Source organism: Petaurus breviceps, unplaced genomic scaffold (assembly GCF_028583685.1).
Source record: "Petaurus breviceps papuanus isolate PSGF00001 unplaced genomic scaffold, PetGlider_PUasm1.0 90625, whole genome shotgun sequence".
Lineage (NCBI taxonomy): Eukaryota > Metazoa > Chordata > Mammalia > Diprotodontia > Petauridae > Petaurus > Petaurus breviceps.
In genome coordinates, this window is record NW_027187289.1 from 2073759 (window position 1) to 2099518 (window position 25760).

Genomic DNA, 25760 nt, shown 5'->3' on the forward strand with positions numbered 1-25760 from the left:
TCTGGAATCGTATTTGATCATCAGAGTAAATAGCATTCTCGTCTTTCACAATATTACAATATTGATTTCATTGTTGTTGTTTGTCCTTTGTTCTCTAAGAGGACCATGACATCAGAGAGGTGATGCTCTGACATGCAAGTGAATTGGATTTAAGTAAGGAAGGGTTGTGCAAAGTCACCAGCCTCACCTTCTCCTCTGGAGCCATCTGGCTTTAGGGGCCAGATATAGAGGAAGTGGAAATCCAGTAAAATTCAGTGACTTGCACAAGTTTGCATAGAAAGAAGCAGAGCTAGGTTTTGAAGCAAGGTCTTATTATACTGTCAGGTAATGATTTTTTTTTAAATTTTATTTGACATCAATTCAAAATTATGAGAGAGGAGTGTTGACCTGCATTGATGAAGGGAATGTTACATTGATAAAATCAGATAGGGTAGTGACAAGATTCCTAAGCTTGAAATCATAGGACACCTAGGTTTGAATTCTGCCTCACACATAATTAGATGTATGAGCCTGGGCAAGTCATTTAACCTTGGTCCTCAGTTTCTTTGAGTGCAGAATAGGAATAGTAATATCTAAAGGATTTGAGAGAAAAGAGAATGGGGACTTTGCAACCTTTAGTATATGACTAATATAGCATTGCAAATATAGTTATCAATAGAAGCTTCATCCTTTTAGCCATAAGGTGTTCAGAATTTTAATTGAGGTAGAAGTGGGTGAGTTTCAAGGATGAAGAACAATCCTATCCTCACTCTTTAAACAACCTCAGGACCTGAGAGGATTAAGACCCTCCCCATTCTGTGAAGTGTTATGAGGGATTCAGTCTGACCTGGGTGAGGAAGAAAAGAAGACAAAAAACCCAACAGCATCTAAAAGAGACTCTGCCATGGATATGCCCATCCCTCCCTCACTTCTCAATTCATTGAGCTCAGAGAACATAGAGAGCTGGCTATCAGGAGATGAAATTTTTGGTTGTGAAGACCATCTAAGGCACGTAAGGATTCTGTTTAGGTTGGCAGAATGAATAGCCACACTGATTATTTCAAAAGAACTGATTTCATTGACATTCTAGATTGACTGGCTCAAGAAATATACAAACTGAAGACATAAATTGGGAAAATATGGAAACCTGAGTTTGTGGGACATGAACTACACCTGAGAAGTAAATTTATGATGTCTAACCATTGAAATGATAATCTGTCAAATATCCAAGATCTAACAGGTAAAACTGTTCACTGCCCCCAAAGCAAAAATTCTAAACATTTTTAGGAACAGGAATTTATTCAAGAAACCATTTATACACCCAGCACCATAACTGGCCTTCACCTGAGTGGTTTTCTGAGTTACATACACAGCTTATAAAGAAGTAAGGGTTGGTGAAAGTAGACAGTGAAGTAATACTAACCGGTAATTAAATATTCATATCCTGAAATATTGGTTGGTTGGTTGATTTTTAGCATGGGTTTTAGTTCCATTTCCTAACATCATCTCTCTTGTTACAAATGTGCTGAAGTACAGACAGTATGGTATATTTTGAAAGATGCTTTTTCACAATAAAAAAAGGAATATACAAAAAATGGTTAGTTTTCTTCATGGTGGAGATAAGGATAGTCTTCAACAAAGTTGAGTTTGTTATTATAAAAATAATTTTGTGCTTTCTTTTTAAAGCAAATCTGTCTTACAAATGTTTCCAGAGTTTGTTGTTCACTCCAGTTGAGAAGAGTTCACTTGGTATGGTTGCCCACCATAGGTGTTGACAAATTAAGTTCTTCCTCATTGGTCACAGTCCAATAGTGTTCTGCCTATATTACAGTAGTCCTGGTGTGAACTCTACCATTCTCAATATTTGTTTTTAACATTCACATGTTTGTCTGTGAAAATGATTCAGGTTTTTCATATGGATGAGATACATTTCCAATTTTTCCAAGCTTCTTTTTTTTCCCATCATCATCATCAAACTGGGCTTCAATCTCCGCTGGATTGATGTAGGTGTAGAAATATGCCATGACAGCAAATACAACACAAACAACCAACAGCAGCGAAGCAAAGAGAATGTACTCAGCCCACTTTAAATGTGTAGAAGTAGTAGAGAAAAAGGGAGGGGAAAATCAGGAGGGAAAAATTGTTAATATAGACACACTTTAGGGAAATTCTTCTGTCTAACAGCTATCTGGGGCCACAATGTAGAAAGTACAGGGAAAGTCATGGAGCCCTTGCAACAAAGACAGTTGGGTCACTGGCACTAACAATACTGAGGACTGTGAATATGAATTCAATAATGGAGCTGATTAGGGGGCAGCTAGGTGGCAAAGTAAATAGAGCACTGGCCCTGGAGTCAGTGGGGACCTGAGTTCAAATCCGGTCTCAGACACTTGACACACTTACTAGCCATGTGACCTTGGGCAAGTCACTTAACCCCAATTGCCCTCCAAAAATAAATAAATGAATGAATGAATGAATACATAAGTAAATAAATAAATAATGGAGCTGATTCTCTTGGTCCAAGTGGAGCTCAAAGGGGCTGAACATAACCAGGGCTCTTTCAAGCATCTGCTTACCTTTTCACTGAACTGGCCTGCTTCAGTCACAATAAGAACAATAATGTTCCCAATAGCCACTGTGAGCAGCCAGCCTGCTTGAAGTACGGACTTCATGTTGGAAGGAGCCTGTAGAAATAAGACATTAACAAAAAGATTCAAATTCAACAGCAGGAAGATCTGATTGACTGTTTGGTTGACACTAAAATGTTTTCATTAAGTCAATCATTCTGGCTTTCATATAGAAGAGAAAAAGGATCATTAACTAAGCCAAATTGCAATAGTCACTTACCTAGTACAAGAAAAGGAGTTATATCTATCTATTCAAATTTATTTTTTGTTAAAATGTCAAGTTCTGAACTGTTTCCCTCCCTCCTCCACCCTGCACTAGAGAAAATCAACACTTGACACAGATTTATAAATATATGTAAAACCATGCCATGCATACTTCTAGTTATCAGTTCTTTCTTGGGAGTGGATGACATTTTCCTTCATAGGTCATTTATAGTTGATCTATAGTACTCAGAATAATCTTATTTGTTGTTCATAATTATTCTTCAGCCAATATTGCTGTAACCATATACAATGTTCTCAGTTCAGCTCAATTTTTCATTATTTCATGCAAGTCTTTCCACACTTTCTAAAATCAACCAGCTCATCATTTGTTATGAAAAAGCTCTTCTCCCTAAGCTGCCTAGACATTTACTAGGTTGACAATAAGCATGTGAACTTAACGAGTCTTTTAAAATATTGTTTCTGGGGATAATTCCTAAGTGAGCCAGTCTAGTTATGACCAAACAGCTGCTGAATTCGAGTATTTATTATCATTAATACAGTTTATCCTCTGAAGAAGAATCTAAAATTATTAGATGGAAACAATCATTCTCAATATGTATAAGTCAAAGCTATACTAATCTCTGGCACCAGTCTGCCCCATTAAACTTTTCCTGTGCACAAATGTCTCCCTAGAAATTTGTTCATCTGAGAAAATTAATTTGATGAGGGAGACCTGCAACAATTTAGGATTCTAGACCTTGTTTAGTAGACATTTGATTAAACTTTCTAATTCATTAATTCTAATGAATTGGATCTATTAAACTTCTCCAACTGCTTAACCCATACAACTGTTAATGGAGTACCTCATTAGTTATTACAAAGAAAGTTTGGCTAGGTGGGAAATCAAACAGCATTTGGGTTGTTCTGAACTTCATTCTGAACTGATAATGTGGTTTAATGCCTCAAAGATCTTTTATGGATTCTCATTATAGCATCAAGAAAATGAATATGGCTGGAATTATACCGGTAACTGTTATTGACACTAATATGACCACATACCTAAGTGCTTATAGGAAGACCTATGAGGATTCCAGGGTTTTAGAAATGGAGATCTAGTTCAACCTCTCAGTTTTTATAGATGAGAGGTGAAGTAACCTGAGGTTGCAAGGATAGGAAATGGTGACAATGGGAACTATATTTAATTTAATTCAGTGCTCACCCCACTATACCACAGTTCTAAGGGCATTTCAGAATGGATAAATATTTATCTCATGATTTAAGTACTGAAGTTATAGGAGTGTAACCATTCTTTTAGTCAATGCTTTATGAAATTATTTTGCTACTTTTAAGTGTTTTTTAAGTTCTCTCAGGTGAGAACAGAAATTACTTCACAACTGAACTTTCCCAAGAATTATTTCATAGAGAGTGGCAAATCTACGCTTGAATATTGCTTTTTGCTCCAGAACTTGCGTCAATGGCTAGGATGATCAGTGGGGATCCTCCCCACTTCCCATCATTCCAATTCAGATTGGGTCAGTTGCTTATATGGTTTATTTAGTATGGATAACTTTTCACATGAAAATGAGATTAAGAACAAAACTGTTCCAATACTGCTTCAAAGATAAATGTAGTCAGTGGATATGAACTCATGATAGAGCTAGGTCTACAATCTAAATAAAAAGGGTACAGGCAGGAAGGATTTTGGGGAGAGAACAAATGAATACAGAACCTGTGAATATGAGAACTCCAAGCCAGTTACAGAGAAGACAATTTCACCACAGGTCAGAAGGAAGTATTGTGGGATCTGTAGAGCCATATTGACTGTATTGGGTGAGATATCTACAAAACTCTTGAATTCTAGTCCGTCAGCATCACACTAAAGTAGTAAGAAAAGAGATAGAGGGAGAAAGAGAGAGAGATAGATTTAATACATTTTTTCTTCTTAAAAAAGAACAGTAGTGGGATTTTAAAGGTTAGGGGACAGTCATAAGTTTTGTTTTCTTTTAACCAAGATGGACAATGAGCATTTCTTTTTTTTCTTTTTTCTTTTTCTTTTTGGAGAGGGGAGGGCAGGGCAATTGGAGTTAAGTGACTTGCCCAAGGTCACATGGCTGGTAACTGTTAAGTGTCTGAGGCCAGATTTGAACTCAGGTTCTCCTGACTCCAGGGCCAGTGCTCTATTTACTGCACCACCTAGCCACCCCTCAAAGAGTATTTCTAATGAAGTTTAAGGAAGATACTCTAATTCACATGAAAGAATTATGGAATTATATCTTAATGAACTATAAAAGTATTTGCCACCAAACTTCTTTCAAAGGGTGAGAATAAAATTTGAGCAAAGATACAGTTTGCTTAAGGCATCTTACAGGATAAAAGTCTGTCTCAAATTCTATTCCTCATTAATATCTCAAGAAGACTGGCCTTGATTTTTTAATTTTAGAACAAGAAAATCAAGAAGATTGTTTAAATGTTCTCTGGTTTTAAGGAATTAGAATTAAAGTTAGAGGGGTGGCTAGGTGGCACAGTGAATACAGCACCAGCCCTGAAGTCAGGAGGACCTGATTTCAAATCTGGCCTCAGACACTTAACACTTGCTAGCCGTGTGACCTTGGGCAAGTCACTTAACCCCAATTGCCCTGCCATCCTCCTTCCAAAAAGAAAAAGAAAAAAAAAGGATTAAAGTTACAAAGAATGTTTAATAAGATAAATCCCAAATTAAAATAAAGCATACCAAATTGATAATTACCTTTTGAAACACTAGAAATATAATAGTCTTAAATATAGTGATATTGGGGGGGGAGTGGTAGGTACAAATAGCACAGAAATCTGTAGTAAATCTGTTGCAATGGGATTGGTAACTTACCTTTGTTATCACATAAGTATATGCACTGCCAAATCCAAGTTTTGGAGAACGACTTTCGCAGCGCCCTAAAATGTGGATAGTTTTTCTATTGAAGGGGGGGGAAAGGATTTTAATAGTCATTTTTTCATAAGCAGAGGCTTTCTTATACTATTTTAAATTGAAAAATGTTAAATTAATAAACATCTATTTCTTCACCACCATCTCTAGTGGGGGGGAACCCCCTTGTAACAAACATGCATAGATAAACAAATGAAATCCCACACTGGTTGTGTTAAAAAAATGTCTTATTATGCATCCTGAGTCTATCATTTCTTTGTCAGGAGTTGGGTAGCATGTTTTATCAATGGGCCTCCTAGTACTGTAGCATTACTTTCAAAGTTGTCTTTACGATGTTGTTATTATATATTATTCTAATTAAACTCATTTTACTCTGCATCAGTTCATACAAGTCTTCCCAGGTTTCTCTGAAACCAACCTTTTCATAATTTCTCATAGTAAAAGAGGAGTATTCCATTACATTCACATACCATAATGTGTCCAGCCATCCCCCAAATGATAGACATACCTTTTTAGATCTTTGTCACCACAAAAAGCTGCTATAGATGTCTTGTACATTTGAATCTTTTCCTCTTTCTTTGATTTCTTTGGGATATAAGCCTACTTGTGATATTTTGAGTTTATACTGTATGCGCCATTTAGTAAGTTTGGGCTAGTATTTCTAAGTTGCTTTCCCTAATATGATATGAATATCATATTATGATGCCTATTCATAGTGCTTGAATGGCTCTTATTCTTACAAATTTGAATCGGTTCCTTATATATTTTGGAAACAAGAGACTTGACAGAAAAACTTGCTACAAAGATTTTTTCCTTAGTTACCTGCTTCCTTTCTAATTTTAGCTGCATTGATTTTGTTTGTATAAAAACTTATAAATATTATGTAATAAAAATTGTTCACTCTGTCTTCTGTAATTTTCTCCAACCTTTGTTTGGTCATGAACTGTTCCCTAATCCATAGAACTGAAAGGTAATCACTTCCCCAATCTTCTAATTTATTTACAGTGTTGTCCTTTATATTTAAGCCATGTATTTATTGGAACTTATTTTGGTATACTGCATGAGATATCTAGTTTCTGTCAGACTGCATCTTGGTTTTGTCAGAATTCTTTATCAGAGATTAAGTTCTTCAGTTTCTAGGTTTTTCAAACATTTTTCTACTGTGTTTGTTTGTTCCTACATGTTGTGTACCTAATCTGTTCCACTGATTGACCTCTCTATTTCTTGAACAGTATCCAGTCATTTTGATGACTGCTTTAATTTAGGGTGAGATGTGGTAATGACAGGCAACCTTCCTTCCTGCTTTTTTTTTCATTATTTCCTTTAAGGTTCTTGACGTTTCATTTATCTAGATGAATTTTGTTACTTTTTTCTAACTATAAAGTAGTACTTTGGTAGTTTGATTGGTATGACACTGAATAAGTTAATTTAGGTAGCATTGTCAGTTTATTATATTGGTCTTGTCTATACAAGAACAATTAATATTTCTCCAACACAGAATATGATGCTCCACCAGGAAAACCTGATCATCTGAAATCTCATCATTGCACCATTAACTCAGCTTTGGGTACTCAATACCTTCCCAGCTCCCTCAGCTTCTTCTCCTGTCTGCTTTCCTTTAGAGAGAGGGTAAGAAACTAGACTTTTCAGACAATCCTCCGTTTTTTATCTACAGCTCTGCTTGGTTTGAACTCTACAGAACATGATACTCCTGTGATAGCTACCCTCTGGTGCCCCACCCCTGCTTTCTAGTTTCCTTTGGCACATTGTCTTCTCTCATTAGATTGTATGCTCCTTGAGGGAAGGGAATTCTTTTTCTTTCTATCTCCAACACTTAGTACAATGCCCGGCACATAATAGGTACTTTATAAATGTTTATTGTATGTCTCTATTTCTGTAGAGTATTTTATACTTACATTCATAAAAGTTCCTGTGTTTTGCTAGGTTAATTTCCATAATTTTATAGATTCTCTATAGTTGTTCTAAATTGAATTTCATTATAAGTATACATACTTTCTAAATATATAAACTTCATATAAATATATATTTATATAAATATATAAACTTCCTGCTGGGTTTAATTGCTAATATATAGAGATACTGATGATTTATGTAGTTTTTTAAAATATTTTACAAGTTTCCTGACATTGTTTTAGGTAATTTTTATTTTCCTCTCTAAGGTTCACTAAATAAACCATGATGCTACAAGCAAAAAAACAATACTTTTATTTTCTCTTTGTTTATATTTATTTCCTCAATTTCTTTTTCTGTCAGCTCTATAGCTAGAATTTCTAGGACTATATCAAACATTGACAGTATTAAGAGACATTTTTTGCTTTTATTCTTAGTTCATCCTCATTATATATGATGTTCACTCTTAGTTTTAGATAAATACTGCTTTTATTATAGAAAGATCTATTTATTCCTAAGTTTTCTATTACAGAAATAGATATTTTCAAAAGCTTTTTCTGTATCAATTGGATATAATCATGTGTTTTTTGGTGTTCCTATTGTCATTCTATGTTTATTCTGTCAAAAATTGTCCTAATGTTGAACCAACCTGGCCTTCCTAATATAAACCCAACCTGGCCATAGTGTATAGCTTTGTGGTATGTTACCTTAGTCTCCTTACTAATATTTTACTTAAATGTTTAATTAGAAATTGTCCTATAATTATAGGACATTGTTTCATAGTTTTCTTTTTGTTTTGGTTCTCCCTGGTTTATCAAAAACATATTTATATTACAAAAGGAATTTGGTAGTACTCATTCTTTTCCTATTTTTTCAGACAGTTGATATAATATTGGAATTGTTCTTTGAATTTCAATAGAATTTTCTTGTAAATCCAAATGACCTCAAGTTTTTGTTTTTTCTTTTGGAAATTGATTTATGGTCTGTTCAGTGTCTTTTTCTAAGAGGTTTATTTAAATTTCTGTTTAATATTCTGCTAATCTGGACATTTTGTATTTTTTGGAAATTATCATTCATCTGCTGTGAATGTTCCTTTTTCTTTTGGATAATGGTAATTTGGTTTCCTTTCTTAAAAAAAATCAAATTAGCTAATGACTTTTTCTTTTTTTATATCTCAGCAGGTTGATTGGTTTTTTAGTTCTTTTTTTCTGCTTTCAGTATTGTTAATCTCTTGATTGTCTGAATTTCTAGTTTGCGTGTTTAATTGGGGTTTTTAAATTTCTTGGTTTTCTAAGTTTTTCTTAGTTGCTTGAATGCCCATTTCATTGATCCTTTTTTTTCTTTATTTTGTTCATAAATATGTTTAGAGATATAAATTTTTCCTGAACAATTGCTTTGACTGTGTTTCACAAATTGTGGCTTGTTGTCTAGTTTCTGTCATCATCCATGAAACTATTGTTTCTATAATTTGTTCTTTGACCTGCCAATTCTTTAAGATAAAGTTATTTAATCTCTAATTTTTAATTATTTCTTCAGTGACCCTTTATTGAATGTAATTTTTATTTCATTGTGATCAGTAAAATATATATATATGTATATATCTTTAATGTTTATGTTTTTGTGCATTTTATTTTAGTTTTTTATGCCCTAGTACATGATCAATTTTTGTAAAGGTATAATGTAGAGCTGAGATAAATGTATACTTCTACCTATCTAATTAATAATCATCAGATGTCTATCATAGTTTCTATAATTCTAGTAATTAACTACTTATTTATATTTTCATTAGATTAGCTAACTGCTCTGAAATAGGTACATTGTGATTCCCCACTAGTAAGTTTCATTGTCTATATCTCCTTGTAATTTATTTAGCCTTTCCTTTAAGTTTTTATGTACTATTCTATTTGGTACATGTATTTTAAATTTTGATATTAATTTATTTTCTATTATATCTTCAGTATAATATAACCTCCCTATTTCTCTTATTAAAAATATTTTGAGGTTGCCTTATCTAAGATTGTGATCACTACCTTTGCCTCCTTGACTCTAGCTGAAAAAGAATAGATTTTGATTTAGATCCTTTTAAAATTCTGTGTAAACCTTTGTTTCAAGTGTTTCTTTTATTAATAACTTAGTGTTGACTTCTGCATTCTAATCCATTTGCTATAATTTTCCATTTTTTTGTATGGGTGGGTTCATTCCATTCACATAGAGAGCTGTTATCATTAAATGTGCATTCCCCTCCATCCTGTCTCTTTTTTTTTATCTTTTTCCTCCCCACCCCTTTTTACAAAGAGGGAGGTAAGAGATGAAATGTGTTCAGCATCAGCATTAAGTGCTTGATGCATTCTGCTTCTACCTCCCTGCCTCATCTAATGACTTTCCTCTTTCCTCTGCTGAGACTGCAATCATAAGTTCTTACTCTTTCTCTTTTTTTCTTAAAATCTCTCTTTGAAATCCATTCCCCTAGATTAGAGTTCATTTTGTTTATGATTAATTCCTTCCTGAATTTACCTCCTCTCTTGTTATCTTCTTCTCTCCCCTCTTGACTCCCTATTCTCTCCTGTTTGTCTGTTGACTGAAGGCTAATTCTGGACCCAATTCTTTGCATGTGTGCAGGTGAGTGAATGTGGAAGCATTCTACCTTCCTTTGACGAGTGCAGATGAAAATAAGGTTCAAGTGTTGTATGATCCCCAAATCTCTTCATCCTTATTTGTATAATCTTCTAACTGGACACCCTGGGTGAGGAAATCTATGCTCTAGGTCTTTGCTAGAACAGTTGCAGGGTGGAGCTGTGCGGTACCACTTCCTTCTGTTTCACCATCGTTTACCAGTCTTGGTCTTGACTCTATTATTTTGAAGATAATAGAGCTAAAACTCTCCAATTGAAATTTTTTAAAATGTACTTACATGCCAGAAGTAAAAAGATTATAATCACTGGCATTGTGACTGGTGATATTCTCATACAATGTTCCATCCATGTTGACAGTGATGGTTTCATCCAAGGTATTGACAAACCTGGAAGATTTGATGATGATTTAGGTGCCGTTTAAAATGCAATAAAGTACAGGTCTTGAGTTTAACATGTCATCACTAATTTTGTAACAGAGCCTCCATATTTTACTATCTTTCCTAAGTTCTACTATTTGATGGAATTTCTGTTCGAAATATTTGTCTATAACACTTAGAAAAGAATAGTTCCAGGAGCAGCTAGGTGGTACAAAGGATATAGCACCTTCCTTGGAGTGAGGTGGACCTGAGAAAATCCAGCCTCAGACACTAGATGTGTGACCCCTGACAAGTCACTTAACCCTGATTGCCCTCCCCATAATAAAATTAATTTTTTTCTTAAAAAAAGAGTTCCCTCAATATTTATCTATTATATCTATTATAGCATTTACTCTATAGGCTGATTTGTTTAATGCCAAATCTGAAGAAATCCTTTTACTCACTTTGGCATTATGAAAATAAATCCATTAAAGCAAAAAGAAAAGTTTCGACTATGAAACAAACACTGTAAATAAGGTATAAAATTCTAAAGGTGCTAAAATGACCATAATGACACCAGAAATAACACTGAACTAGGGGTTGAAAAACCTGGGTTCTAAATACTGACTTTTTTACACAGAGACCATATGACCTTGGGTAAGAAAATTGAGGCTGAAAGTTTTGGGGTTCCCCCCACCAAATTAGGGTATACTGACAAGGAAAATAAGTACTTTGAAAGTCTTAAATCCCTATAAAAATTATTACAGTGGGGCTGCTAGGTGGTGCAGTGAATAGAGCACCAGCCCTGGAGTCAGGAGGACCTGAGTTCAAATCTGGCCTCTTTAGCGGCAAGGACCCCAAGTGTCCTCAGGGTTTGCCGCCCATACAGGTTCTTGGATCTACTTTGTTAAAGGAAAGCAACTCAAAATGGGTTAACAAGCTTACTTTAATCAGTCAGACATATATCGTTTACCTTGTTCAGGGGAAAAAGTCAGCATCCCGAACTTCAAAATATACAGGCAGAATTATCAAGACAGAGACAGATCAAGTAGACAGATTTCCAAACTGTCCAACCATTACATCCATACCCAGTCAACATCTGGATTTCAACATCTGGGATTTTTCAAAGCCGGGGGACTCTCAACAATGGCTTCCCAGAATTCAGATCAAATCACAGAACACTTCTCAAAGTGAGTCCCAAAACAAAGCTACACATCAGGGCTTATATAGCCTTCTCCTGGCTCAGAGAATGTAACAACCTTATTGACTCACTGGACAATCAAGAAGTATCTACTGAAAAACAAGCCTCCCTCCCCAGACTTCAGGTGCATTTTAGCCTAGGGGCAGGGAAGATCTTCCAAATTTGCATTCCCATTACAGCCTCAGACACTTGACACTTACTAGCTGTGTGACCTTGGGCAAGTCACTTAATCCCAATTGTCTTGCCTCCCCCCTCCAAAAGAAAACCAACCCCAAATTATAGGAGTTTAAATAATTAATAAAAAGTAATCTATGGATTATCCAGGATGGAACTTAATCTCTTCTCTGAGATTCGAAAGCACCTATAGGAATGCAACATACATTTAATATACAACTATTCCACATTCTAAAGTTTTCAGAATTTCCTGAGAAGAAAGACTCAAAACAAAGAGACTGGTTCATTTCAGGTAATCAATTTTTTAAAGTATTTCTAGAATGTATGCTGGAGTCATTCTATACAGTCTAAATATCTCCTATGCCAAGTTTCTAGCCAGATCGTTAGAATTTATTTCACTGACTATTAACAGTATCATATTAAGAAGAGTAATTAAGTAGTTGAGTCAGAAGTTATAGATTCTACTCCAAGAGTCATCATTCGTTTGTCCCTGAGGTCACACAGTAAGTCACAATTATTGAGCCTCAGCTTATATTTCTCTAAAAATGGAAAAATCTTTCCCAGCCTACCCCCACTGAAAGGAGATTGAGCAAAACACTGCATGTGAAAGTGATATATAGAAACTCAAGTGTGTAACACGAGGTAATGTAATAGGATTTGACTAGAATTGGGAATTCAGAGTCAGTGAAGTGCTCCCTCCTAACCTGAGAAAGACATGAACTATACTGATTGTTGAACTTGTAGGTGAACTTGAGTCTTGCCTACACATTTAAAAAGACATGAATCTGCAAGAGGGCAGATGGACAGGAAGGAGACAGGTTTTCATGAGTGGGACAGCAGCCATACGGCAGCATCAGCTCCACCTAATGGAATGAACTGCTAAGGAGGTGATGGGGAATGGGGATAATATGAAAGAGCTGAGCTATAGCAAATTCTCAAATCCCTGTTACAATAAGAACTCCCCGACAGACAGATGATAACACAAGTAGTAACATAAACACAAAAGAATAGATTTTAGGGGAAGGCTGTCTTAAAGTAAACAAAGCAAAACAAAACGCTCCCACTTCCCTTTGATTCTCCATCCAGTGGGAGACTTCTCATTAACAAATAAGTACAACCAAGCAAAACAAATCCACATATATGTGACCCTCTGTTCAAGGAGCACTGAAATGTGGACAGAGTTTTGGAGAGGCAACAAGTTGTAACAGAAAGGACACTAGATCTGCATTTGAGAGATCCGGACCGAAGTTCAGTCATGATGCTGACATTTAATAGATGTGTGATCTTGGTACAGTAACTTCATGTTTTTGAGCCTCAAGAAAAGCATCCAGCAGTATGAGTTCATTATTAAAGACTAATGAATGTGTGATAAAGCAGGATCTTGATAAATCCTAGAGTATACTGAAGATCTTATGTTAAACTGAGTAAGTCAACACATTCTAAAGTGAAATAAATAGAGATCAAAGGCACCTATGTTAGGGCTAGCATACAGAAAGATGAGAAAACACCAAATTTAAGAAACAGAACTCCCTTTTTTTTACAAGACCCATCTTTGGAGATTGAGACTTAGGTTAATTTAAGGCTAGATCATACAAACTTCACTTTTTGACCTTGTCATATCATTAAATGCAGTCAGCCTTTGGCCAAGAATACTCAACATCTTTCCTGAGCTTCATTAAAAAAAAAAAAAAACCTCCTTAGAAGTGATAGATCATGGCTTTTGAAAGCTATTACTAATACTTCCCTCCACATTAACACAGACTGTAAGTTGACTCAGCAAAGTGATTAGAAAAAATAGCAAAACACTGAAAATGTCAAATCCTCAGTGAATTCTAGACTGCTGAAGAGAAAAATGTACATTTGTTAAAAAACAGATACCTGATTGCATTTCTTCCATTTTCTGGCTTGCCTTTAAGGCTATCTTGTAGCTGAGAGAGAGAGAAAAATGTTTTTAATTGAAGTTATTTAAGTATTTTTCAGAGAATAAAGGACAGATTAAATATTAACCAAAAGCATCTTTAAAGTACAGGGATGCTTAGTTTAAGGACTGGATGGTGCAATGCCTAGAGTGATTAATTTCTCCAGCCTCTTTGTTGTTGAGGTGTGCCAACAGAAGATCTCGTATATATCTGCATTCCCTTGTTGTTTAACAGGGTTAGGTTAGTGTCACCAAATTCATTTCATTGGGAAATCGAGCTTCTCAAGTACTAAGAGAAGTAAAGTGATATTGGTGACTTTCAGGTTCATTGGAAAGAACACTAATGGTTTCAGTGTGCAGTGTTACATAGAATGTAAGATATTCCAATTATATTAATTAATATATGATTATATTATAATCTTCCACATCATGGGGGTTAGGGACATGGTATCCCTGCATTCTGGTAAATCCATATAAAATTTTTTGGCCCTCCCTTTGTAACAGAGAAGTGTGAACTATTATGGTATTAAAAGATAAAATATGTTGATATTTTATAATACTATACATATGTTTTATGCATTTCTGAGTTTCTAAAATTTTTTAAGTCATCTGCTGGCTTTCATATGTCATCTGTAGCTTTGGCAAAACTCCCCAAATATTCCCATTTTATTTCTTATGCCGACCCACAACATCAAAACCACTATGGGTAAAGTCATGATGTGGAAGGGATAACTAACCTCCTTCAGAACAAGAATTCCTAACTTTGTATTTGTATCTTCGGTGCCTAGCATAGTTTCTGGAACATAATAAATGCTTCATTGATCTCTACTTCCTCTCTTCTCAAGGAAATCAGATGGACTAACACCCTTGTAACCAAGATCAAGTATTATCGTCTTAGCTTCACCTACCAACTTCTATGGGAAGGAGGCAAAGTAACTTATGTTTGTGAGTAACAAGAACAGAGACTAATCTTTCTATAAAGACCCACAGTAATCTACAGAGATGGTATTTAACTACAATAATGTCAATGGCATCAACTTTTGGCCCCACCAACACAGAGTTAGTACTTTTCTTTAATAGAAAGACTTACCAGAATAATCTCATTGATATTCCATGCTAGAACAGTGTAGCGATAGCCGCTTTCAAAGTCATTTGGAATTGTTTGTAGTTGTTGCCCATAAGTAATATTTATATTTGGTGGGACATTGGTTTCAAAAGTCTGGAAGCCACTGGACTGTAGAAGAGAAAAAGATGACCACGATCGTAAATCTAGTCTATTCTATTTTGCCAAATTGAAAACTTCAGGGTTCTGAAATTCAGTTGCTTGTAGAATGCTCCCCATCATTCCTGAATCATCTTTATGCATCTCTAAACAAAGACTTTTTTTCTTTATGTTTGCTTTATTTGCCTAGACCTTCCATCCAACAACCTTTGCCTTTGGCCTTTGCCTCAGGGTATCTTAGGATCACAGAAGAGACAATAAGCTTTCAGAAGGTCTATCATATCTGTCTTTATTATAGCCTACGAAGGTCAAAGAACATAACCACAGAAATTACTACCAATGGGTAGAATATAAGAATGGGTCTAGTTATCCTGTCTGGGCTATGTCAAGGTCCTCGAGAAGCTTCAGATGATTGCAGCTTCTATGACCTTACCTTATTCTCACTTATATGGGTTTCAGTTGCTTGTTATTAACTTTTGTTTTATCTTTCCCAATCTGAAGATTCTTTTTGGCAAAGTAAACAGAAGAAAAATTGTGAGTAATTTTCTCATTATCTTCCTAGCCATAATAATCAGGGGTCTTGTACCTTCTTTATTATCTCATGCCCAGTAATTAAAACAGGGGGAAAAATCATCCTTTTCACTGTACAAATGGTTGTACTAGAATTTTTCAGAACTCTCAGTTCAGCCTGAATGTCATATATTTTGAGTTTTCTACTAAGTATAATATATAATGACTACATAATATAATGGCAAGAACAATGAACTAGATTCAAATCCTACGTCTCATACTTATTAGCTATATGACCAAGGGCAATCACTCAATTTGGGACTCACCTGTAAGATAGGGATAATACATATTGCACCTATTTCAGAGTTATTGTGTGGATCAAATGAGATATGTAAAGTACTTTATAAACCTTAACATGCCATGTAAATGTTAGCTCTCATCACTGGACCAAGTTTACAACTAGAAAGGACTTCAGAGGTCAAGTCCAACTCTCTCATTTCATAGATGAGTAATCTAAGGCCTCGAGAGGTTAAGTGATCTGATGGTCATCATGAAGCTACTGTTAGAGGAGGAATCCAAGCCCAGGTCTATTTGACTAAAATTACAATTACAGTTTTGTCACATTCTCTGTCTGGTTTGAAATAGAATCAGTTTCCTAGTGTCGTCAAGTCAGTTAGCTTTACCAAGTGACTTAAGTCACATTACTCGCAGTGAATCCCTCTTTTCCTTTGGAACAAGGCAGCAAAAGTGTCAAATATCTACATATTTAGTGATGATTTTAATAACTCAAGCCAAAGATGACTTAACCCTAGAGAAGTTTCCTTACCACTTTAGTCATCTTGACATCAGAGTGTTCCAGTAAAGAAGTTACTTTATCAAATATATGTCTAGTCATAGTTTGAAAGGTAAGAACTAATGTCAGTTTAACATGAAAGTTAAGGAGAAAAAGCCTATCACAGATAAAGCAAAATATTTTTTGTCCAACAGACATCAACAAGACTAAGCCACCTTAGAGTCTATAATAAAGAAAGAAATTGAGTCACAGCTTGACTTAAATGCTAGACTTTAAGAAGGTGGATTACAGAATTCAGATATAGTATTGATAAGATACCATGACCTAAATAAAGATTTTTAGAGAATGAAGTTAGCTCACAAAGGATGAGAGACTTTCAGGAACTAAATCTGGTGGCCTAATTACACTTGATTAGAATGACCAGGAAAAGGGGAAGGGGGTGTAGCTAAGGAGAATGCCTAGGGAGATCAAAGATTTTAAATGTACAAGATACTGATGCTGTGGCAAGAGAGGACAAATAGAAAAAAAAATAATGGCAAAGTCCTGTACGAGTCCTATCAGGAAGAATAAAATTCAATAGGTGTTGGGGCATCTAGTAAGTGCTAAAAACAAAAACCATCTTTTTTTCCCCTTATGTTAGGAATAAGAAAAAATATCAGAAAATTACTGAACTCTTGCTTTTCATAAATGGGAAGATTGAAGTTAACAGCAAAGAAAGGCAAAAAATAAATTAGGAGGTGGTAAGAGAGCTTAGCTTCCCTTAATGGGAACAAGAAGAAGAAGACAAAAATAAAAACAACTTACCTACACAATTATGTTTGCTCTTGGAAAAGTTGTAGAGAATTGGAAAGTACTTAGAACTGGAGATGGATAATCAAAGCATCGTCACCATTTTTAAAAAGAGAAAAGAATGGATGCTTCACTGGCTTAGCTCACCTTCAATATGCAATAAAAGTCTAAATTGAATAAAGGTTTTAACAGTGTTTAGCAAGTGATTACCAAGAACTAAAATGAACTCATGAAGAACAGGTCATTTCAACTGACCTCATTTTCTCCCTCAGTTGTAGTTATTTGAATTGTGACAATTCTTTCAATGGATAATTTTGGAATGTTGATTGACTACATGCAAAAGCATTAATGAATGGTCCTGCTAGGTAGACAAGTCAAGTGGCACAGGAGACACTTTCTTTTCTCCTATTCATTTCAACATATATAGAAAGTTTTTGGCTTAAAGTATAGATAGTATGCTTATCAAGTGCACTGCTTCCTCCCCACCCCCACCCCCCTTTTCTCTTTGGAAGCAATCAGGGTTAAATGCCTTGCCCAGGGTCACACAGCTAGTAAGTGTTAAGTGTCTGAGGTCAAATTTGAACTCAGGTCCTCCTGACTGTAGGGCTGGTACTCTATCCCCTGCACCACCTAGCTGCCCTGATAGCATGCCTATCAAATTAGTGGATGGCAGCTATGAATTGCCAATACATAGCATGGCAGATTTAAGATCCCCAAAGTGGCAGCCTGGAATGGTGGGCTCAAATTTATGTTTATTCCCTACTTAATTTTTTTTAAATCCTCTGCCTGGGTTTTAAAAAGTAAAAAACACCACCAAAATTGTACAGAGGTCAATGGAACCATGATTCAATAGCAGTTTATGTGTAAGAGACCTAGGAATTTTAGTGAACTGCAAGCTTAAGGAGTCAGTAGCTGTTAAAAGAACTAAGGAAATCTTAAAATTTTGTTAATATCTTATTTCTTTTTTTTTGGAGGGCAATTGGGGTCAAGTGACTTGCTCAAGGTCACACAGCTAGTAAGTGTTAAGTGTCTGAGGTCAAATTTGGACTCAGGTCCTCCTGACTCCAGGGCCAGTGCTCTATTCATTAATATCAAAATAGAGTAGAACAAGGGAAGTCAGATCACATTGGAAGTCTAATTCTGTGTGACATATTAGAAGAGATATTCAACTCAGCCAAATGGATCTGTGTTTTCATCAAGGGTATTCTCCACAATGATGCAGATTACATTTCAAGCATACCAGCCTAATCTGTGTGACTTGCCTATTTTCTCTCCTAAATTTGACATAGGTCTACCCAACAGGTGGGGAACATTCTTTCCTTTCTCTTTTCCTTACTGGAATGAGAATGGAACATAAGAGCTTGTCTGTCACTCATACCTCAATTTAATATAATGTGGTCGTATTTCTCACAAATACATTGCTAACTCTAGCTCTTCATAATTTCTTGTTGATAATATGTTCCTTCATCTTCATACTCATCAGATGCTTACTTCTTCACTACTCACTGGGCAATCTGCAGTTTCAATTTATTGATAATTTTTGGGTTGCATGACTTTTGACCAATCCAAAGAAGAATAATGGTATTAAAAATATTTTCAGGAAGTTTCAGGAAGAAGTTTAGGGTCACTGAAATTATAAGATAAATTGTCTTGTAATTTCCCAAACAATCCAACTTATTTTCCTCATACTACTCAATTCCAGGTGCTTCTCATTTTTCATTTGCAAAGTCTGCCTAAGATAGACATATATTCATGGATAAGCCGTATAGATTGTCCATTCAAATGCATATCACAGCCTAGATGATATGCACTCTTCATCTAATTGGTTTTTCCTTTTTAGATAATGAGACCAAACCTTTGAGCTTTATCTTATCCAGCAGGCCCCAAAATGTTTCAGGGTTTAATTCAATGTCATCTGCAAACAGGATAATCTAGAAGATTTATTATCATCATCAGGAATCCTCTAATTTAAACTCTGGGCTCCACATCCTCCACAGCAGTGACTTTTTCTCTCTGTTTCAAGTCTCATTTAATATCAAGCAATGATCAGAAGGTCAAATAAGGTTCAATTCCATATAAGGACATTACTAGGAAATTTCTATTGCATAAAAAGAGGTTGAAGAGGGTGGTGAAAGAGTCAAAAATATGAAATTAATAGAAGGGATTGAAAATGTTTAGGCTAGAGAAGATTTGGGATTATTTGGGATAATTGAGAGAAGAATACGATGTCTTCAAGTATTTGGAGATTATTATGCAAAAGATGTATTAGACCTCCTTGACTTGGTTCCAAAAAACAGAGCTAAGGATTCTGTCCAAGAAAATGTTATAGGGAAACATATTTTAGGAAAAATAACATAAGCTATCCAATGGAAGTGTTTCAGCAAAGGCTTAACTAATACTTTTTAGGACTGTTGAAGCAAGATGTATGATCTGAAGATTTCAGCTAAATGACTTGTGATGTCCCTTTCAGTTCCGAGAATCTAGGACTAGAGATCGCTTATGGCTGATTGAATAAATAGAGAATAATAGAAGTGATATAACAAAAATGTGATTGATATATTGAGAAACTAATCTGTATGGGCTTACACAAATCAATGGCAGAGTAGACTTGAGAATACTACCCTACCTCCCACCATAAGTCACTAAAAATAAGTCAGAGAGTATTTCAATTTTAATATGTCCATTTTAGAGCTAACAGGGACTCTAGAGGGCCAAATCCTTCAGCTTTACAAAGAAATTCAAGCCACAAGAAGATATGTAAGTTTCTAAAGTTCACAAAGGTAATTATTGATAGATATGGGACTAGTTCCCAAATCTCCTTACTAATAGTCCTATTCAAAATAGTTTGAGATCTTAAAAGTAACTCCATTGTAATTATCCTGGGTGGCAGCTAGACAATCAAATATGTTATTTCAAACATCTGGAGCCAGCAAAAGTAATTCTTCCTATAAAAATAGTTTCAGTATTTCAAGCCTAAACAAAATGACTATTCATAATGACTGAATAAAGTTCTTGTCTGTTAAAAAAACAAACAAACAAGCCATGCCATTCAAAATTGTTCCATACTGATCATTTCTATACATGCTTCAGGACTTATGACATATACATATACATACAAATACACATGCACATGTATACATATATACACATATAAACAGGAACATACACACACACACATAAACTCATGGACAAGCTCTGTAAGTTGTCCATCCAAAAATTTTCCATGGTTTAGGCAGTAGGCATTTCTCATTTAATTGTTTGAGAATAGCTTCTCCAAATCAAAGTGAAAGCAGGCAAGAAGTCAAAAATACAAAAAAAAAAAAGTACTCAATTCTACTTACCTCATTCACTTGTAAGTTCATACCATGTCCAGGAAAAGCTACATGAAAGGGTTCATTGCCTACATTCAGTACCTGAACTTGGCTTTGATTTCCTACAGGAAAGACTGGAAGAGTTTTCTGGGAAAAATTGAAATAAAAAATAGGTGGGAGAGTATGTTTAGTGCAATAATTACAGTCAGTGAAATTTTATCTAAATAAAAACTGCATAAATGTAGCCTTAATTATAAGGAGAACCCTCCAAATTGGCTTAATACACAGCCACAGGGTGGAGCCAATTCAAACCACCCCACAAGAGTCGAGTGTTAAATTTTCAGCAGGAGTAGTTATATCTCCTCATTTTGTGGATTATCTAGACAAATAAGTGATGGAAAAAATTTTAATAATGAAGATTAAACTTGGAAATGTGTTAGATAGATTCCCTTTCCCCTCCCCAGATCTGATTGCTAAACATTTACCAGCACACCGTTACATATCCATCACTTAATATAAAGGTCTTAAACACACATGCACACACACGCACACACTCATGCACACATATGAACACATACATGCACACACATGCATGCACACATGCACATACTCATGCATACACACTCACACATACACATGCACACATGCACGCACACACATGCACACACTCACACATACACATTTCTTCATTGTTATTATGCTATTTGCTAAGCCAACCTATTGGCATGGACCTGTTTGGCAAATTCTAGGAGATGTGGACCCAAAGTTGCATCTTAGGGCATATGCCATATATCTTTTCTATTGCCTTGCACTGAGTTCCAGGTTTACTCTAAGCAAAGCCAAGATAAACAACGGGTACCCAGATAAGTAAAGAAAAGGTCATTTGAAAGGGTAGAGGGAGGGAACACTAGACACTAGGATAAGGGAAGGTAGTGTGCGATACAATACCTAAGTAAGTTGGACAATGAGAGAATCTAAGTAAACTACAGGTGGAAACAAGTGGAGGTAAGCAGAGGAGCACAGTCCAGTTGGGGGGGAGGGTGGAGAAACAACTTGTACAAAGGTGTGGAGGCTGTATGTCAAGTCTCGGGTATAGGGAGTGAAAACCAAGCAAGCTAGAACAATGGACATAAAAGCAAGCTAGAACAATGAACATAAAACCGATCTAGAACTATGGGGAGAACAACGGACATAAAAGTTAGAGCAATAACTAAAACAATGGGCATAAAATAAGCTAGAATAAACAAGCTACAGCAATGGCTATACTAAGGAACAGAAAAACAATGGACATAAAATCAGGTGAGAGCAAGCAAGCTAAAACGATGGACATTCGAGCAAGTTAGAACAAGCAAGCTAGAACAATGGACATAAAAGTAAGTTAATAAGCAAGTTAGAACAATGGACATACAACCGAGCTAGAACAAGCAAGATAGAACAATGCACAGAAAAGCAAACTAGAACAAGCAAGCTAGAACAATGGATGCAAAAGGAAGTAATAATATGCCATGATGTCTTAGAGAGGTATGCCTGAGCTAGCCTGCAGATTCAGGATTCACTTCACTGAAGGGAAGCAAACACTCCCTGTAATATTAGTTTTAAGCTCTTTGGGGAAGGGTGGGCTGCACCTAGGGAAAGGAGTATGGAAAAATAAAGGGAAGAAGAGGAGGAGGTTTCCAAAAGAGGAAAGAGAACCTATTTGAAAACTGGTCAAGGCTCTGACCTTGTTTCTCTACTTACAAATGGCATGGAGAAACCACTTTCTTCCCTCCTATTCAAACAAATTTCTCAGAAATTCCCAAAAGTTTTTCACCATCTTTTTGATTTTTATCCCCTTGACTGGGGGGAAGGTCAAAGCAGACTGTTTGTCCAGCCCTACCTTTGAGGGATGTGTTAATTCACTTAGGAAGTTCAGTTTTGAAAAGGTTCATTCCTTTCAGGAGTGGGGAGCCACATGTAGCCTTCAAGGTCCTTGGGTGTGGCTTTTTGACTGAGTCCAAGTTCTGTAGAACAAACCCTTTTATTAAGGGAATTTGTTTTGTGAAGTTTGGAGTCAGTCAAAGGGCCGCTCTTGAGGACCCAGAGGGCCACATGTGGCCTTGAGGCCACAGGTTCCCCATCCCTGACTTAGATTTGGGGGGCTTTCATGGGAGGAAAAGAACCTGGACTCTCTTTCCTTCATTGTCCAAGGTACTCCCACCTCCCTAGAGCCACTGGGAGAAATGCCTTCAGATGCTGCCTAATTACAAAGGTCAACTTACATCAATTTCTACTTGCAGAATAGCAGCGGCAACAAAAGCCATGGCAGCCAAGAACATGCCCACTGTCATCTTCTTCAGGGCCCTACAGAGGAAAGATGTGCAGCATTTATACTAGTGCCTAATGTAAATCCCTCACCTCCTGCTTTATACAAAGGAAGTAAACATAGACCGGGACAGAATTTCATTAGATTTGGATGGTCAACATGGAGAGCAAGATGGAGGCACAGAAGAAGTGGCAGAAGGCAGGGAAGAAGGAGGAGGAGAAGGCAATTCTAACAGCTCAAAAAAATTAACAAGACAAAGTGATCTTAAACACTTTGTGCGTAAACATGGATCCACAACCGGAGGCAACGAACACTGTACTACAGAGAGAAGGCTTGCCTTGGAGTGAGGAGATCTAGGCCAGAGTCCTGTTTCTTAGAGGAATATGTAAGGCAGTTCCTTCTTCACTACAGGTGAAATGACTCAGTTGCAAACCTGGTGGATGGAGTTAAGAACTCCTGACGTTACAGGTCTGCACTGAAGGAGACAAATCTTATATCTTACATTAGTCTGAAAAGACCAGCCAAATTGTTCCAAAAACCCCCTCCAGAAATAAAATCAGGGGTGTCCTGAGTTTTCACCAATGGACCCTGTTAGAAATTCCTGTCTCTGAAGGCTGTAATTAATTACATTGCAGTTCCTAATTACTAGGAGGCTTTAATTTACAATACCTACTAGAGTTGACTATATTAAGTGAAAAAAATAGTTTAGTTAAAATAAAAATATCTTGGGTAGGCTTCATCTAAGTTAAAGGCTGTTTCTTTTCTTTTTTTTTTTAAGAAGTTGGGGTTAAGTAACTTGCCCAAGGTTGCAAAGCCAGTTATTTTGTGTGGGTGTTAAGTATCTGAGGCCAGAACCTAAAGGCTGTTTCTTGAGGCAGCTGGGTGGACCAATGGATAGAGCAGTGGACCTGTAGTCAAAAAGACCCAAGTTCAAATCCTGCCTCAGACACTTAGGATCTGTGTGATCACAGGCAAGTCAGTCAATCTCTCTCATCTATAAAAGGAACAAGTTGTTATCAATGGTCTCCAAGCTCCCTTATAGCTCTAAATCTATTAGCCCATAAGGAAGATATCCAGAATTGTCTAATTGACTTCTTTCAAGTGTGCTTAATTTTAAAGAGTAATTTCTCAGAGGCCCATGGGCATATACTTGACCAACTTAACTGAGGGTATTTATTGTACTCTTGGTTACAAAGCACTAACAGGCATTATAGTTGGGAGGTGAGAGGAAGTAAATAAAAAGTCATCTCCTTCCAGAAACTCAGTCTAGTTGAGTCATAGAACCCCTAAGCAACATAAGACATATGTGTGTGCACTTACATATATATATTTAATTGTATCATATATAAATAAAATGTATTTTTGTATTTATATAAATGCAAACATACACATGTAATGATATATGAAGTAACTTAAACTTACGTGAAATTAAGCCCACACTTGGCAATCAAAGGATAAATCACGACATCTACAACTGGCACCATGATAACAATCAGGATGGCATTCACAGTCTGTTGCAAGTAAATCAGGAATAAAGGAAACACAATTAATTTAGTCACTTTCAAAGTTTTGAATCGTCTTCAAGAATTAAAGTATCCCAAGTCCTCTACCGTACCTGCATCTGGTCAGGCTGAATTTCAATCGTTCCCTAAAAGAGAAAAAGGAAGCTTCATTGATCAGTTAGCCCAGATGAGCAATGAATGTCTAAGGTTGGGGGCAGATATTTTATATACTTACAAAGTTTCCATTCATGGTTGTTGCTTGTAGAGTCCATCTTGAGCCCTTGAAAATAATACCATCATAAATACCCAGTGATACAGTAAGAATGAAACTGTCGAATTCTTAGTGAGCAGTGACTGTTCTAAGCTGTTCTGTTGGCTACACTTCTACCTCCGATACTGAAATGATTTATTTTTTTTAAATAGCCAAAGCTTTCACAGGATTTTTTAGCCAAGACTAACTTTCTCACTTAATATCTGAGTTAAAAGTATAACCAGCAGTGTGGCTAAGAATGGGACAGGCACCCCAAATGCTCTCCCACCCTGCCAAATGATGCCTCCTGGGAAGTTAAATATTTAAAGTGCATACCTGGCAACAGACTTATTACCTGTTGATCAAACAGAGCCCAGAACATCGGGAGAGGAATATACAGGAACATCACCCTTGCAACCATCTTTATTTGGGCAATAAGGCGCTCCTAAAACAGGGGGAAACAAAACAAGACACCTCATGAAAGTACTTCCTTCATCTCTCACCTGTGTCTCCCTTTGTATTTCAGGAACATACAGAATAGTTTCAGTTATAATACTGATGATGAATTAAATTCAACTCAAACAGCGACTCCCACATTGAAAGTCTTATTGAAGCTCTTTCCAGAGGGAAGTAATTGATTGAGTCAATCTAAGATGAATAAAGCACTTACATCATATTTTTCTTTAGCCCAATCCAGCCAGTGCTCCCTCTTCGGGAATTCTTTACTCCGGTGCTTAAATCTATTCTTAATTGCAAACTGGAAAAACAAGACAAAACAATAAAAGGTATCACTATTAAAGATAGTCAGAAATTAAATCAGGAAAGACTATAGCAATAAAAAGTCAAGAGTAAGGGGAATATCTTGATCTTATATGACAGAAGAGAAATAATGATGAGTAATGACAGGAGATTCATCATAAGTGCTTTTGGGGGGGGCAAGTATTAAACACAATAACATTAAGTACTAGTTTTGTAAAATGAAAGGTGTTTCAAGGTTGGGCAGCTAGGTGCTACAAGTGGACAGAGTGCTGGGTCATCAGGAAGCCCTGAGTTCAAATTTGACTACTGACACTTACTAGCTATGTGACCCTGGCTAAGTCACTTAACCCTGTTTGCCTCAGTTTCCTCATCTGTAAACTGAGCCGGAGAAGGAGATGG

At 36.1% G+C, this 25760-nt stretch overlaps 1 protein-coding gene across 1 annotated transcript in view; it reads right to left on the minus strand.

Annotated features, from left to right (window-relative positions):
- Positions 1-1259: 1259 nt before the first annotated feature.
- Positions 1260-25760, minus strand: part of SLC15A1 (solute carrier family 15 member 1) — a 60609-nt gene continuing 36108 nt past the window's right edge. The window contains exons 10-23 of the mRNA XM_069064157.1: positions 25273-25359; positions 24958-25047; positions 24588-24632; positions 24466-24498; positions 24273-24361; positions 22807-22888; positions 20579-20695; positions 15014-15157; positions 13884-13933; positions 10553-10660; positions 5674-5758; positions 4540-4686; positions 2556-2663; positions 1260-2063 (exon numbers count right to left, since the gene is read on the minus strand). Coding sequence (XP_068920258.1) covers positions 1857-2063; positions 2556-2663; positions 4540-4686; positions 5674-5758; positions 10553-10660; positions 13884-13933; positions 15014-15157; positions 20579-20695; positions 22807-22888; positions 24273-24361; positions 24466-24498; positions 24588-24632; positions 24958-25047; positions 25273-25359 — 1392 coding nt within the window. The 3' untranslated portion in view covers positions 1260-1856. The remainder of the gene's footprint in view (positions 2064-2555; positions 2664-4539; positions 4687-5673; positions 5759-10552; positions 10661-13883; positions 13934-15013; positions 15158-20578; positions 20696-22806; positions 22889-24272; positions 24362-24465; positions 24499-24587; positions 24633-24957; positions 25048-25272; positions 25360-25760) is intronic.